At 44.5% G+C, this 15,966-nt stretch overlaps 1 protein-coding gene across 4 annotated transcripts in view; it reads right to left on the bottom strand.

Moving 5' to 3' along the window:
- The window catches only part of SERGEF (secretion regulating guanine nucleotide exchange factor), a 226,381-nt gene extending 213,419 nt beyond the window's left edge, over positions 1–12,962 (bottom strand). For 3 of the 4 annotated variants that reach the window (XM_089915079.1, XM_022555699.3, XM_089915081.1), the window contains exons 1-5: positions 12,880–12,962; positions 9,239–9,374; positions 7,911–8,066; positions 6,842–6,936; positions 2,490–2,550 (exon numbers count right to left, since the gene is read on the bottom strand). In XM_089915079.1, coding sequence (XP_089771205.1) covers positions 2,490–2,550; positions 6,842–6,936; positions 7,911–8,066; positions 9,239–9,374; positions 12,880–12,939 — 508 coding nt within the window. In that variant the 5' untranslated portion in view covers positions 12,940–12,962. The remainder of the gene's footprint in view (positions 1–2,489; positions 2,551–6,841; positions 6,937–7,910; positions 8,067–9,238; positions 9,375–12,879) is intronic. The other variant, XM_089915080.1, reaches the window with a different exon arrangement.
- Between the last annotated feature and the right edge of the window lie 3,004 nt (positions 12,963–15,966).

Genomic DNA, 15,966 nt, shown 5'->3' with positions numbered 1-15,966 from the left:
CTGACTAGATGCTTGATGAAATTACAGAATTACTGATAATTTTTTGTAGGTATGATGATGGTATTTTTGGGTAATGTTTTCAGAAAAATTCCTTATCTTTTAGAGATGTGGGCAGAAATAGTTACAGATTAAGTGGGGGAGGGGAGGACTTACAATTAAATTAAACACATAATGGGAACTGTGCTGCTTTGTTAACTGGACAAAAGTGTACACATAAGACTAGCAATCACAAAATGTTGGTAGGAAAGGGGCAAGGAAACCAATGACAGGCAATTCTTTGGTCCTTCTAATTTCTAAGAGAAGAAGCTGCTTATAAAAGCATAATCACTACCATACAACTCAGTAATCACACTCCTGGTCATTTATCCCAGAGAAGTGAAAACTTATGTTCACAGGAAAGCTTGTCCACAAATGATTATAGCTCTATTCCTAATAGCTAAAAGCCAGAAACAACCAAATGTCCTTCAATGGGTGACTGGTTAAACAAACCGTGGTTGTTATAGACTGAATTGTGTTCCCCGTAAATTCATATATTGAAGTCCTAAACTCCAGTGTAACTGTATTTGGAGATAGGGCCTATAGGAGGTGATAAAAGTTAAATGGGTCATAATAGTGAGGCCTTAATCTGACAGAACTGGTGTCCTTTTAAAAAGAGGAAGAGACACTGGAGATCTCTCTCTCTTTCCATGCGTGCATAGAGGAAGAACCGTGTGAAGAGACAGCAAGAAGACAGCATCTACAAGCCAGGAAGAGAAGCCAACCCTCATGGTATCTTGGTCTTGGACTTCTAGCCTCCTGAACTGTGAGAAAATAAATTCCTGTTGTTTAAGCCACCCACTCTGTGGCATTTTGTTACGGCAGCCCCAGCAAACTAATACAGTGGTACCTCTATACCATGGAATATTAGTAATAAAAAGGAACAAATTATTCATACTCCCAACTTGGATGAATCTCCAGGGACTCATGCTGAGCAAAAAAGCCAACCCCAAAAGGCTAAATACTGTATGATACCATTTATATAACATTCTTAAAATGACAACATTACTGTGGGAGAACGAAAGAGCTAAGTGGTGAGAGTAGGTAGGAAGTGGGTGCGGCTACAAAAGAGCCATAAGAGGGATCCTTGTGATGGAACTGTTCTGTATCTTGACTGTGTCAAGACATCCTGGTTGTGCTATTACACTATACTTTCACAAGATGTTACCACTGAGAGAAACTGGGCAAAGAGTGAGTGTGATCTGTTTCATTTCTTACAACCGCATGTGAATCTACAATTACCTTAAAATAAAAAGCTTAGTTTTTCCAAAAGTATAATCACACTAAGCCCCAAGTGACCACCAGCACCATGATGCACCGAATTCTTCCTCGCCTCCACTCTTCTCCCCATTCCACAACTGGACTCACCAACGCTTGAGCCTCGGCTGCCATAGCCAGTTTGGGCTGTCCTTCAGCCCAAAGAAGTGGGAACGGAAAGCAGAAAAATGAGCAAGAGAGAAAAAAGGGTCACTGCCTCCTCCACTTTCCACCCTCAACCTCACACACGCTGTCAGCCCTATGTGCATCACCCTCTCACAGTACAGGAGACAAGCTCACTTGAAGCATTCAAATTAATAAACATTTACATCCACTAGAAAAGTAATGCAGTTCATGGCAAAGAATGTAGGTCTTGGAATCCAGCCCGTCCTAGACTCTGATCCCAGCTCACCTTTTATTTCCTAACTCCCTGTGTAACTGTAGACAAACACTTTAGCCTCTCTGGACCTCAGTTTCTTCATATGTAAGAGGTACAAACTACCATGTATAAAATAAATAAGCCATAAGAATATATTATACAGGAAATATGGCCAATATTTTCTAACAACTATAAATGGAGTATAATCTTTAAAAACTGTGAATCACTATGTTGTACACCTAAAACTGAACATAATATTGTAAATTGGGCTTCCCTGGTGGCGCAGTGGTTGAGAGTCCGCCTGCCGATGCAGGGGACACGGGTTCGTGCCCCGGTCCGGGAAGATCCCACATGCCGCGGAGCAGCTGGGCCCGTGAGCCATGGCCGCTGAGCCTGTGCGTCCGGAGCCTGTGCTCCGCAACGGGAGAGGCCACAACAGTGAGAGGCCCGCGTACCGCAAAAAAAAAAAAAATAAATAAATATATATATATATATATATATAGTAAATCAACTATACCTCAATACAAAAAATTTTTAACTCACATCACTGCGTGCCTATGAGGATTAAATGAGGTACTAACTAAATCAAGAGAACCTAGCACCATGCCTAAGAACATAACAAAGAGCTAGACAACTTCATTTCCTTCCTCCCTACCTGCTAAAGGCTTTCCCACATGACTTCTGCCTTATGTCCCCTCCTTTTAATCAGACTGCAGCACAGCAGGACACTCTGAATTACTCGTTAAAGTTTATTTCTTCCAAATCTCCGTGTCTCCTTATTACATGCTTATCAAGAAAATAAAAGCAAAATGATCACCTGTTGCAGCTAAAGCATGCCTGAGTCCAGCAGCAATACTAACAACCTTCTCTCTCAGGGGCTGTCAAAACAAAGAAAAGGACGGCAATCTCAGAATTATCCATCTACAAAATTTTATGTAATTTATGCCCAAACACAACACAGCATGATCCTCATTATGTGTCTGATTGGTTTGGAGCTCCCAATTCCCAACATTTCCACTCATAAATGCCTCTGTATGTATCCCTAAAAGGCAAAATCTTTTTGAAATACCATACTACAATGCCACTCAGGGCTAGGAGGCACCTGCAAGGTCATCCAGTCCAGGGGTTAACAAACATTTTCTGTAAAGGGCCTAATAGTAAATATTTTAGATTTTGCAGGCCACATGGTTTCTGTCACACTACTCAACTCTGCCATTGTAACATAAAAGCAACATACACAATAAATATATGAATGGGCATGGCTGTGTTCCAATAAAACTTTATTTACCAAGGGTTCTAGTGTGCTGACCTCTGATCTAGTCTAATCCCCATTCAATGCTAGAAACCTGTCTACAACACCCCACCAAGTGGTCATACAACCCCTGTCAAATACCTACTTCCAGTGACATGGGCTCACCACCTCCCCAGATGCCTGCTCATCTTTGCACGGTTCCATCTGTCTCCTTAGGTGGAACCAAACCTATCTGCCTACTGCTTCTGACAAGGCTTCCCAAACATTTGAAGACAGTTGTCATGTCCTAAGACACCTTGTGGTTCCCAAATTCTTTAAGACTCCACCCTTCAAGATGTGCAGCTTAATTCCCCTCCCTTTCACTGTGGGCTGGACTTAGTGACTTGCTTCTAATGAATAGGATAAGAAAGTGATAAGTGGCTCTGAGACTAGCGGATGAAAGGCATTGAGGCTTCTTGTTTGACCAGCCTCCCTCCCTCCTTCCCTCCCTCCCTCCCTCCCTCCCTCCCTCCCTCCCTCTCCCTCTCTCTCTCTCTCTCTCCTCATCACTCTTCCGGGAAGTCAGACACCATGTCTAAACAGTCTTATAGAGAGGCCCATATGGCAAGGAACTAAAGCCTCCTGTCCATGAGAGAGCGTGGAAGCGGAACCAGCCCAGTTGAGCCTCCAGCAGACCTCATGCAGCCTGGCTGACATCTCGACTGCAAAGTCATGAGACCAGCTAAGCTGTTCCCAGATTCCTGACCCTCCAAAACTGTGAGATAATAAATGCTTGTTGCTTTAAGCTGCTGAATTTTGGGGTAACTTATTACACAGCTATAGATAACTAATACACATCTCTTCTTTAGGAAAAAATCCCCAATTCCATCAGCCATCACCTAGTTTCAAATTCCCTCCCCCCCTTGGTTTCTCTCCTCTATGCTCTGGTTACTCAGTCTCTCTCTCTTAAGGGACTGTATATGCACCAATCACAGCCCCTATGGGACCTTACCATATTTGCTTATTTACAGATCCACAGTGTCCTTCTAAACTTTAGAGTCCTCAAGGGCAGGGTCTGAGTCTTATTCACCTCAGTGCCCAGGGCCTAAGAACCAAACCCACACCAGGACACAACATCCTAGATGCAGTGTGACCAGCACAAAGAAGGACAGAGCTCTGGCCTCCCTTCTTCTGGAGACTATATTTCTATCAATTCAGCCCACAATCACATTAGCTTTGTGGAAGATCAAATCTTACTGCTCATACAATTTGAATATACCACCCTTAAATTTTTTTTCTTTTACTTTTTTTTTTTCCTTTTCAAAGCTAACTGAAGGGCTTTATATGCGGAGTCACTCTCTTCAAACCAACTTACCTCAATTCCTTCTTCTCCATCCCCACTACTGCTGCTTTCGTTTGGGGAAGGATCATCTCTCATCTGGATTATTAGCAAGAGTTTTCTGAGTAATCTTCCTTCAGTCCACCCCCCACACTATCCCATGTGGCCCCTCTCTAACTCACTGTTCTTACCATTTATCAGACACTACCTCCCTGCCTGCCCGATCCCTACTGGCACTTCTACCACTTCCTTATATTCCAATCACACTAAACTGCTTGCAGTATCCCAAGCCCTCCTGTTTTATGCTCTATACCCTAGTTCACAAAGTTCCTTCTGTTTGTAATGTGCTTCTTTTGTACCTACTCTGCACGTCCTTCTATCCCAAGCCAGGGAAATTTCTACTCAACTTTCAAGATTCAGCGTAAGTCTGTTCTCACCCCACCTTCCCCTAAAAAGAGTTCAGTACTCCCTTTCGAGGCTATACATGCATCTGTCATAGTTCTAACATGGTAATGCATCTAGGTATTTCTGGATCTAACATGTACTACTAAACTACAGGCCCTCGAATGCTAGGATTGGGTCTTACTCACCCTTGTCCCCCCTGCCTAAATACAGCACCTACACACAATAGTTACTATTAAATAAATGAATGAATTTCTCTTATACTTCACTTTGGCACATTCCTCCCATTGTTCTATAAGATACAGTGTGTCAAAATGTTTTTACCTTCTGATTCTGTCATCCAACATATTTAACCATTGCTCCTCCCTGTCTTCTTTAACCATGTGACTTAAGCTAAATTAATTATAACTTATACATAGGTTCTTAAAAAGCTACCTATTTGCAACTATAAGCTGTAGCACTTCTTACAACAGGGACTACAGAGTCTAGACTTCCACGCATACCATGTGCTACAGACTCAGTGTCTGTGTTCTTAGGAAATTCATGTTGAGATCTAATCCCCAACACATAATAGTATTTGGAGGTGGGTCCTTTGGAAGGTGAGTAGGTCATGAGAGCGGAGCCCTTATGAATGGGATTAATGCCCTTATAAAAGAGACCCCAGAGAGCGCCTTTCCCCTTCTGGTGGCGTGTAAGGACACAGAAAAAAGATGGCTGTCTATGAACCAGAAAGTGAGCCCTCACCAAATATCAAAAATGCCAGTGCCTTTTGGACTTCCCACCCTCTGGAGCTGTGAAATTAAATGTTTGCTGTTTAAGCCACCCAGTCTATAATATTTTTGTTAGAACAGCCCAAACCATGACCCCAAATAATACCCCACAATACCAGCAATTAGAATTCAGCAAAGTGATAGGAGCAGACCTAAGCTCTCTCCAGTGAAAACAGATCTCCCACTCTTAGTCACTGTTTAAGGAAATTAGATATGAGTGGAGCAGCTTAGGCGGTGAAACTCATTTTAGATTCCAGCATAATTCCTCTAAAAGTTTGCTTACAATATAATCTTCACAAAAATGTGTACATTTTAAGTATGATGCAGTGAAAAGAGCTCTGAACTAAAACCAGGAGTCCTATCTTACATTTGTGCTGGCCAATATGGTAGCCTCTAACTACACATGGCTGTTGAACACTTGAAATGTGACTAGACTGAATTGAGATATACTCTAAGTAAAACATGTATACCAGAAAAAGTCTACATATAAATGAAAGAATATAAAATATCTCATTAATAAAGTTTTATACTGGTGACATATAAAATGAAATAATAATAGTTTGGCCACATTATAGTAGTTTAAAAGTTGTTAAAATTAATTTTACCATGTCATACCATGACTTGGGTGAAACTTAAAAACATCATGTGAAGTAAAAGAAGCCATCCACAAAAGGCTACATATTGTATGATTCCATTTATGTGAAATGCCCAGAATAGGCAAATCCACAGATACAGATTAGCAGACATCAGGGGCTGGTGGGAGGGGAAAATGGGAGTTAACTGCTATTGGGTACGCAGTTTCTTTTGTGATAATGAAAATGGTCTAAAATTAGATGATGGTGGTAGCTGCACATCTCTGTGAGTATACTAAAAACCACTGAAACATACATTTTCAAAGGGTAAATTTTATGGTATACGACTTATATCTCAATAAAGCTGTTATTTTAAAAATTAATTTCACCTTTTTTTCTTTTTACTTTTTTAAATGGCACTGCTAGACACTTTTAAGTTACATATGTGGCTCACATGACATTCCCACTGGACAGTGCGGGCCTATGCCATCTGCCTCACTTAGTGTCTTTAGGCGAGTCAATTCCCACTGGACCTGTTTCTAACACAGTTTCCACTATGACGACTTTTAGAACTGTAAAATGTCATTAATGTCATTATAAGATATATTACTTTTATTGCTTTATTTCACAAAAAAGTATAACATGTATGAGAGCTAACAGAGGCTTTTCACTCACAATATCCATGCCTCCAACCTAATTTTTCCCAGGAGAACCTGAGTTTTTCAACTTAAATTCTAACTACCCCATGGGTTTTCAGGAACCCAGCCAGTCTTTTAGTCCAGGGAGGGATAACTGTGATACCTGGAGACACTTTCACAGTACACAGGCAAGCTCAATATTAGGGGCTGTCCTTACCTCAATGGCCTGGGGGACCACACATCTTCGAGGCCCATGAGGAATTCCTAATTGGCCAAAGGAATTGGATCCACATGATAGAACTTGACCATTTTCTGCAAAATAGAAATACCTGAATTGCAAATCTAAGAAGTAAGACATCTGTGACAAATGGGTAAATGCTGAAGGATGAGAAGAGCAAAAGGAATGAGAGGAGTGAGTGGGGCCCTGGGCTCCAGCACATTCAGTCCATACGCCCTGCTCTATCCCCCTAGGAACAAAAACAGTGGGCGCTGGGCTAAGCGTTTTACACAGGCTATCCACTACACCACCTAATTAATGACAAGTGAGCTGTGGAGAATGCTTAGCCATGTGCCTAGTGTTGGGATGGAGGATACTTATCTCCCACTTTTCATATTTCCATGAGATGGAATTTCCATAATTTTAATATACTCCAGGCCTTTCTCCCTGCCCTTCCCCATTCTCACTGCTTTCTAGGGGAGGATGGGTAACCTAGCCAGTTGGTGAATTTGGGAGAAGGAACAGGACAGTATGGCTTTGGCACCTTCCTCTCAGGCACTCTGGGCTGACACATAGTAAAGGCTTCCCCTACGGGGGAGGCCTAGAGTTTGGGGAGTGGGTTTGGATCAGAGGAGTATTAGCAGAACCTCTTGGCTTGACAATTAACCTTGCCCTCCAATTTAGCCTGTATCAGTAAAAAGCTGATAATTTGATCTCTACCTGTCTGACTGCTCTGTGATTGTCTCACAATTGATCCCAAATGTGAGCAAGAAACAGAGTGTTACCTACTGACTCCCTACAACTCTGACACAGGCCCACACTAAGTACTTCATAAATGAGAGCTGTTGTTTAGATTCTAATAATTACAGTCCAGATTTTCCAGCCCTATCTCCTTTACTGTTAAAACCCTCCTTGCAAAATGCACCCTGCAACTTTCCTTGACAACCAGAGAGAACACTTGTGTGTGTTTTTAAATACAATGAGGATTTCATTTAATCAGGGCCCAATATCATGCTCTTCTCACCCAAAGCCTTTGTGGTGATAAAGATTTACCTAGGAGTACACTCACCTGTAAGTATAATGGTAAAATCCCAGCCACAGGCCACCTGTTGGATGGGACATCCAAGGAGGGATTTGCAGGGGGTAAAGTACAGGGCATCCTCGGTGTGACCAAGCCCCAGTTGCCCATCTTTGTTCAGGCCACAGACAAAAAGGCTTCCTTCATCTGCAAAATATAAAGGTTTTAGTGGTAGTGTGAACAGGGGAAATTACAACTGCTAAGATGAGCAAAAGGATTTCATTAATTATTTGGAGTCATGGACCCAACTAACTTTTTTCCCACCCAAGTTAATAAGCCATGCATGTTAATGTGTTCTGGACCAAATGGCACAAGTCCAAGGGGCTCCAATCTAACATCTAAATGGAAACTCCAAGTCCTACAGCAGTGGCCAATCAATTACCAAATTGGGCATCTGCCGTAACAATAAAAGCCAACGTTTATTCAGGATGCAGAATGTGCCAAGTACTCTTCTGAGGGCCTCAGGCGTGGGGCTGACTTATCCTTTAGGCACAGTGCCTGGGGCCCACCATACTTGTAGAAGCCCACAAAAATGTTTTAATCTAATTTTTTAATAAAAAAATATGTAAATCTAGCCTGGATTATATTAATCTTTATGTCAGTGCAGCTGTAAACATAATTTTAAATATTTCTTTATGGAAGGAGGTATCCACAAAGGCAAAAGTGTCAAGGACTCATGAAAGTCATAATACAGCCCTGTTAACTCATTGTTTCTCATCATTATTATCACCATGTAACAGAGGCAACAGTGGCACAGAGAAATTAAGTAATCTGCCCAAGGCCACACAGTTAACAATTAAGAGAACCAGGATTTAAACCCACACGGTTTGATTCCAGAGTTCATGTTCTTAACCAGGATGCAATATGCCCTCCTTTGCAATATTATAGCGCTTGTAGTACTTATTAAGTACTATCCTAGGTACTCTGAGGGAAGATTATGGAAAATATAAAATTCTTGCTCTCAAGGAATATTCAACTTAACTGCCAAGACTTCTAACTCATATATGAAAGTTAAATATCAATCTATGGTACAAAATGTAATATATGTTGCAACTCGGCCACTACTTGTCTTGTAACCTTAAGCAATTTTCCTCTCTGAGGCTCATTTGGAGAGCGGGCGAGGGGAAAAGAGGGGTGGCCTTGATCTCTGAAATCCTTTCAGCTCTGACAATCTGCCATTCTCTGATGGTAACGTGATTCCTTCACAAAAAAAGTTGTCCTCTGCAAAATACAAAAGGTTGAAAGATAGTAATATAACACCCTAGGGGAGAATGTCTAAATAAGAAAATAAGAGAAAATATATTCTTGAAGGAAGTTACCTGTGACAACAGCAGAGTGACCCCCTCCTCCCGTGATCCTCTTGACACATCCAGGATTACAGAAGTCGCTCAGCTGCTGGGGCAAAAGCACATCTTCCTTGTGGCCAAGGCCAAGTTGCCCATAGCTATTTGCACCCTAGGGATAAAATAAGCCAAGGACGAAAAACTATGGGAACCCCAACTGTCAATTTGAATTTACCTGTCCCTATCTTTCTCACCCTCACGCTCCTCTCAGAGCTTGTAACAGATGAGATTTCATAGACTCATTCTTAAAGAAGTTGTTATACGCAACCCACACTTGGACAGTGGCCCCATCCCCACAACACCACGATTTCCATGTGAGAGGAGCTCTCAGCATCCACAACTCATCCAGTGATACTCTTCACCTTCCCCTTCCAATGCCCCAGCCTACATGTGTTGCCTTTAGGGGACAGCATAGGAGTTCCTTCTGATAAACGGTAGTTATCTAGGGAAGCTACGGAAAGAAATAATCAAGAAAAATAGGAACGAAGTGGGTGGGAAATACGCTAGGACTAGTTCTTGTCCCTTCTCCCCACACCCTAACTGGGAAAACTGGCAAGGACTTTCTGGAATCAAAGTTAGCTGAGGATTTGCCCTCAAGCAAGGCACACCATTGTTATTTCATTTGAAACAGGTGAAAGAGGTTGGCAACGATCTCTAAGGGCCTTTCCAAGTACAATGTTTTGTTACTGTAAGATTCACGTGGTGAGATTCCTCTAAGGAAACAGATTTCCCCTTGATGGGCGATATGTCTGTTGTCGTTATTATATGATAAAGGTCCAGAATCCCTAATCTGGAACCCTTGCAGCCAGATGTACTTCAGACTCAGAATTTTATAGACTTTAGAAAAGTAATACAGTATATAAATCATATACACTGCTGCAAGGTCCGGGAGCAGCACCCCATAAGTAAAACAGTATTATTTCTGCAGTAAACAGTACAAATAGTTAGTGGGCAAAGACTATAAACAGCCTCATGTCAGGTCAGTTCTGGGTTTACAGAGCTTTTTGTATTCAAAATTGAAGATAAGGGATTATGGACCTGCAGGGAAAATCTTATTAAGATTCTGGAAATCCTTATAATTTCTCCAACCACCGACTGCTGGTTGGTTCTTGAGTAGTAAAATTTTTTAAATGTGTTTGTTTTTGAAGACACCTGAATGAAAAAAAGTGATTTAAAATAACTACCAAAAAATGCATACATATATACAAACTCCTGCCCCTTGTGGTCTATTCCACAGCCATCTGGGCTGCAAGGACTCCATGCTGGACGAGGGAGCCATGCAGGGACACAGGTCCCAGAGGCCCTCAGGGCAATATTAGCAACCAACTACTGAGTGCTTCTCTGTGTGCTGGGCATTCCCCTTTAATTCTCACAGGGTGGGGGGCATTATCATTCATTTCATAGATGAAGAAACTAAGGCTCAGAGAGTTAAGTAACTCCATGATGGCAGGAGCTTTGTTCTGTTCACTGCTATTTCCCCCACATCTGAAATGGTGCTGGCCCAAAGAAGGTGTGCATATATTTTACAGTGAATTAATGTAAGACCCTATGAGTCCTTCAGGAAAGAGCAAATGAAAGACTTGCACGGTGTGAAGTGGAAAGCATGTGCAGAGGATTTCTCTGTTAGCCATGAGATCTCCATGGCTGCCCCATTACCAGGGCTACAGGTTGCTGAGCCAGCATTATGAGATTCAAACAATGGCACCAAATTTTTGTAATGTAGCAAGAGGCCCTAAATCCAAGATAAAGCAAAACAAAAGGAAATTTTAATACAATCTATTACAGCTGTATTTGCCTTCCTTACAAACACTCCAGACATCACACACACACACACACACACACACACACACACACACACACCCATCCAAAAAGGTAAATCCCCTTGTTATGAACTGAATTGTGTTCCGCTGAAATTCATTTGTTGAAACCCTAATGTCCAGTACCTCAGACTGTGACTGTTTTCAGAGATACGGCCTTTAAAAAGGTAGTTAAGCTTCCATGAGGTCATAAGGATGGGACCCTAATCCAATATGACTGGTATCCTTATAAGAAGAAACACATGAATGCTCCCACCCACAGAAAAAGCCACATGAGGACACAGCAAGAAGGAGGCCATCTATAAGCCAAAGAGGCCCCAGATGAAACTAAACCTGCTGACACCTTGATCTTGGACTTCTACCCTCCAGAACTGCGAGAAAATAAATTTCCATTGTTGGAGCCTCCCAGTCTGTGGTATTTTGTTATGGCAGCCCTACAAGCTAATACACCCCTCCACACAGATAATGCCGCAGGAAGAAAATACCAGCAAGCCTCCAAGCACAGCAACGAAGTTAGGTTCAACAGTATTTTTGCTTCAGTACTGACAAGGCCATATATGAAAGGCTTTTTCTGTCAGATGTTTCCTCTGTCTACACAGACCCCAGTCCCTGGCCTGGGTGGGATAAGCACCCACCCAGGCACACATTCAATCCCTAATTCCACCCCCAGCTCCAGTGCCACCCCAAAGACACAGCTAGACCACCTCGGGCCACACCACGCTCTCCCTTCTGCCGGTCTGCAGCAGTCTTGCACTCAGTAAATGCTGCCTGGTACCGATAATTGCCATTTTGTAAATTAGTCTATACATACTGGTTGTAACAGCAGTAAAGGTCTTATTCTCTTCCCCCCACCGCCCCCAACACGAGAGCTGGAAGTCTTTCACTCTTTTGTTGTTCCCAAAAGACCAGCACATAGCTCGGCACACAACAGGTACTCATTCATCCATTAGTCAACAAATATGTACTGAGCACCTTACAATGTGCCAGGCACAAGCCAGGCACCATGCAAGACATGCACGGCACCCACCCTCATGACGCCTACATTCTGGCCAAGGAGACCGACATTAACAAGTTATACGTCTCATTACAAGCATGTGCTATGAAGAACTACAAGACACTATGTTTGTTCCCGTGCATCTGGTCGGCTGCCTGCCACACACTCCTGTGCACAGACTCTCCTCTCTTCCAGCCACGACACATAAAGATGACCCTGTCTCTCAGTGCTCCCGTCAAACCAACACCAGCGCAGACTCCCACACCCTCCGTGCAGGCAAGACCCAGTCACAGCCGAGTATCAGTAACTGTGCAGGGTCTCCGCCTTGTGCACAGCCCAACACCGCCGGCCCCACACCAAAGGCTGCTCCGGCCAGGCTGGGGTGGGGCTGGGGAAAGGCCTTCATCCTCCTGGCAATGGGAGGGTGAAGGGCACAGGTGGCCCCACGGGGCTCTGGGACGGGGAGATCCTCTCTCCACAGAGCCCTCCGCTCCGCCTCTCCCGGCGCTATCCGGGCCTGAAGTCTGTCGCGGACCCAGACGCTCTGTCCTGGAGGCAGGTTCTTCCCACTGCGCCGCCGCCCCTCCGGTCTGGACCCCACAAGCCAGAAGCCCTTAAGTCACCCCATGAAAACCCTTCCCTCCCGCCCTCTCCTCCTCAGCCCCCAGCCCAGGATCCTCCAACCAGGAGCGCCTCTCGGACCTCGGCTGCCTGGCCCCAGGACCGCCCACGCCGAGGCCGGGGGCTCCCAGCGTCTGTGCGCCCCTCAGTCCCAGCGGCCACGGCCCGGAGGCGGAGTCACGTACCCAGGCGAAGAGCGCGGCCGCAGCAGGGGCGGCTGCCGTGGCGCTGGGCTCGCGCTCCATGCTGGAACGCTCCGACGGCACTTCCGGTGGTGGGGTGGGGGGGTGGCTGGCGCGGGGGCGGGCTCTCAGGGGGAGGGGCGGGCACGGGGGAGGGATTGGTGACTGAGGTGTGGGGCAAGCGCGGGGGCGGAGCGGGGGCGGGGCCCGCCTGGGGAGAGGCTTGCCAAGGGACGGGCCGGCCTGGGGAGGGATTGGTGACTTGGGTGTGGGGCCGGCACTGGGAAGGGTCTGTGGTTGGAAGGGGGCCGCGCAGTGGGCGGGGCCGCGGACCGCTCCCTCTTGCTGCAGCTAACCTGGCGCCCGCGGGAGAGAAAAAGTATCTCACGGAGCCGCCTCCCAGTCACCCAGTCCCGGCGCGCTCTGAGCGTCTCCGCCCGCGGCCTCCGGTCTCGCTGGGACGCTCAGCCTCTCTTTCCCTCCTCCCCTCAAACTCCTTGTTTTGAGTGAAAATTCTATACGAGTGCACTACGCTCAAAAGTTCACAAAGCTCCCTCAGGTTAGAGTCCCACGACAGCCCAGAATGGCTGACAGGACGGGGATTGCATCACCCTTTGATGGGGAAGAACTTGAGCCTGGGAGAGGGTGGAAAGGGTCCTGACCCAGTGTCTTAGGGCGAACTGTCTTTGGGCCCGCTTTGGTGTGCAGTTTGCGAAATCGGAGGGAGCTTCCTGGTGGGCGAGTGTAGTGTCTTGCATCGTTGCCGTCGCCCTCAGCGCCTGGCACGGAGCGAGAACACACACCCCGACACAACTAAGGAGGCTGGTTCTCACTGACTCCTTCCCGGGGCGGCCTTCTAACCCTCAGCGCTCCCAGCATGGCCCTGGCCCGGATTCCGATCATCAAGGTAATAACTTGGATATAATAACTGGATAATTTTCACCCACCAAAAATTTTCATATAAAATGGCTTTTATCAGACACCCTCATACACTACCGGTAGGAGCTAAATAAGCACAATTTTTCTGAAGGAAAATGTGGCAAAGCATATTAGGAATATGAAAATAGATACTTAGGTATTTAGCTAGTAATTCCACTTCTATTCCTCTATCACAAGAAAAAAATGGAACTATGCACAAACCCTTAGACTGCAAGTTATTCATTATGGGGTTACATATAATAGTAAAGAACTTAGAAACTACCTTAAAATCCAAAATCAGATTGATTAAATTATATAGCCATGCAATTGAATACTAGGCTGCCATTAAAAACATGTTCTGGAAGATAATAAATAAGGGAAATATTCATGATATGTCATTAAAGTAAATATTATACCAATTTTACACACACACGCACACGCTGGGTGGTGGATTACAGGTCATTTTTATTTTCTTTTTTGTACTTTTTGTACATAACCCACATTTTCCAAGCCACACATTATCTGTGGGTACAAATGGGGTCACATTAAAGAAGATAATCCATATTTAGTAGTTCTTGACCCTTCTACTGACACAAGCCTCCAGTACTCATCACCGTTTATGCCTGGAGGCCCTGAGAAGTGTCTCCCTGAGCTCTTACAGTCCTTCCCATTCTTCCACTCCACCCACTCCTTGGTGTTTCTGCCTTAAGACCACTTAAGGGCAGCACCTCACCTTTACCTCTCCAGCCTGTGGCATCTTGAGAACAGGGAGGACCATGCTAATAAACATGCAAACTTTAGAAAGGCAAAGCAGCTCTTCATTCTCAAGAGAACTTGATGTGCAAAAACTATACTGTTTGCTGACTGTTTTATGAGTGGCCTTTTTTATTCTGACCATTTTTTTTTACATCTTTATTGGAGTATAATTGCTTTACAATGGTGTGTTAGTTTCTGCTTTATAACAAAGTGAATCAGCTATACGTATACATATGTTCCCATATCTCATCCCTCTTGCCTGACCATTCCTTTTAAGCATGTGTGATAGTGTAAAAATGGGACCCTTCCCATCTCCATTTTGGCTAAGACCCTAAGGTATTAAGTGCCAATACCTCCCACATAATAAAGTGAGGTACAAAACCACCAAAGCAGAACCTGTGAATGAGGTGTCTAGAAATCAGTGTATGGCTCCCAGGCTATGAAAGAGGTTGGAGAGGCTGAGAGAGAATTCTGATAGGATGTGTGGCGGTAGTTATCAATGTGCTGTGAGTCTTGCCCATCTCGTGTCTAAGGAAAGGCATGCGTCAGCAGGGCCACTAAGAGAGCTTGGCATGTATCCCTCCAGATTGGGGCCGGGCAGGTTGCTGTCCAGTTCGTGCTGAGAAACGTCCAATGGCCTGTGGCCAGATAACTGCTCTGAGAGTTCAGCAAAGAGATTGATGCTTTGGAGAGGTCTTTCATGCCCAGAGGTCTTTTATGTCTTTTTTAAGACAAAGAATGTCTGAGTATGTCCCATGTGAGTGTTTCCCAAGCATGAGCAAATTGGCCAGGGGACAGTTTTAGACCCAGTCCAAGGGAATTTCTGGAGAGCTGAAGGGACACCCACAGGAGAGTTGACTACTAGATTCCTAGAGGCTGAGCGAGATGAATTCAACAGCCCAGTCAGAGAGGTATGTTTACCCACATCAAGAGATCCCAAGAAATAAGAAGCGGGAAGGTGTTTCAAAACACCCACAGAGAATGAGTCAGCATTAATTACTTACCAAGTACAGAAAGCACATATGCCAACTCACAACAGTATCAGACCAGAAAGAATTTCCTACTCCTTACCTCTCCTCCCCACCACCATTCCCAAACCCTGGCGAAGCCAGAGGCATCCTTGTGAGTAAGAAAAAAGGAGCAAGAAAATAAAGACACAAAGCACACCTCTTCCTTTCTCAGTTCTAGAGAAGAAGAAAAACTTTAACCTTAAACTCTAATGTTTTGAACTTTTACAGAACACTGGAATTTGAAAATACTGAAATGGGGTGGGGGGTGGAGAGGGAGATTAGAAGCTAAGGACTTAGAGTGAGCAGAAAATTCAAGACAGGGACCTGAGATTTCATCCAAAGGGGCAAGAAGGAACTACCCAGAGTCAGTTTTCATAGAGAGAGGGTCTGGAAGGATACAGTTTTT

This window comes from Delphinapterus leucas, chromosome 7 (assembly GCF_059928025.1).
Source record: "Delphinapterus leucas isolate spDelLeu-1000000601 "Yukka" chromosome 7, BTC_Dleu_Yukka2, whole genome shotgun sequence".
NCBI classification, from domain to species: Eukaryota; Metazoa; Chordata; class Mammalia; order Artiodactyla; family Monodontidae; genus Delphinapterus; species Delphinapterus leucas.
Note: the sequence above shows the minus strand (reverse complement) of the source record. Positions and strands in the feature narration are given on the sequence as shown.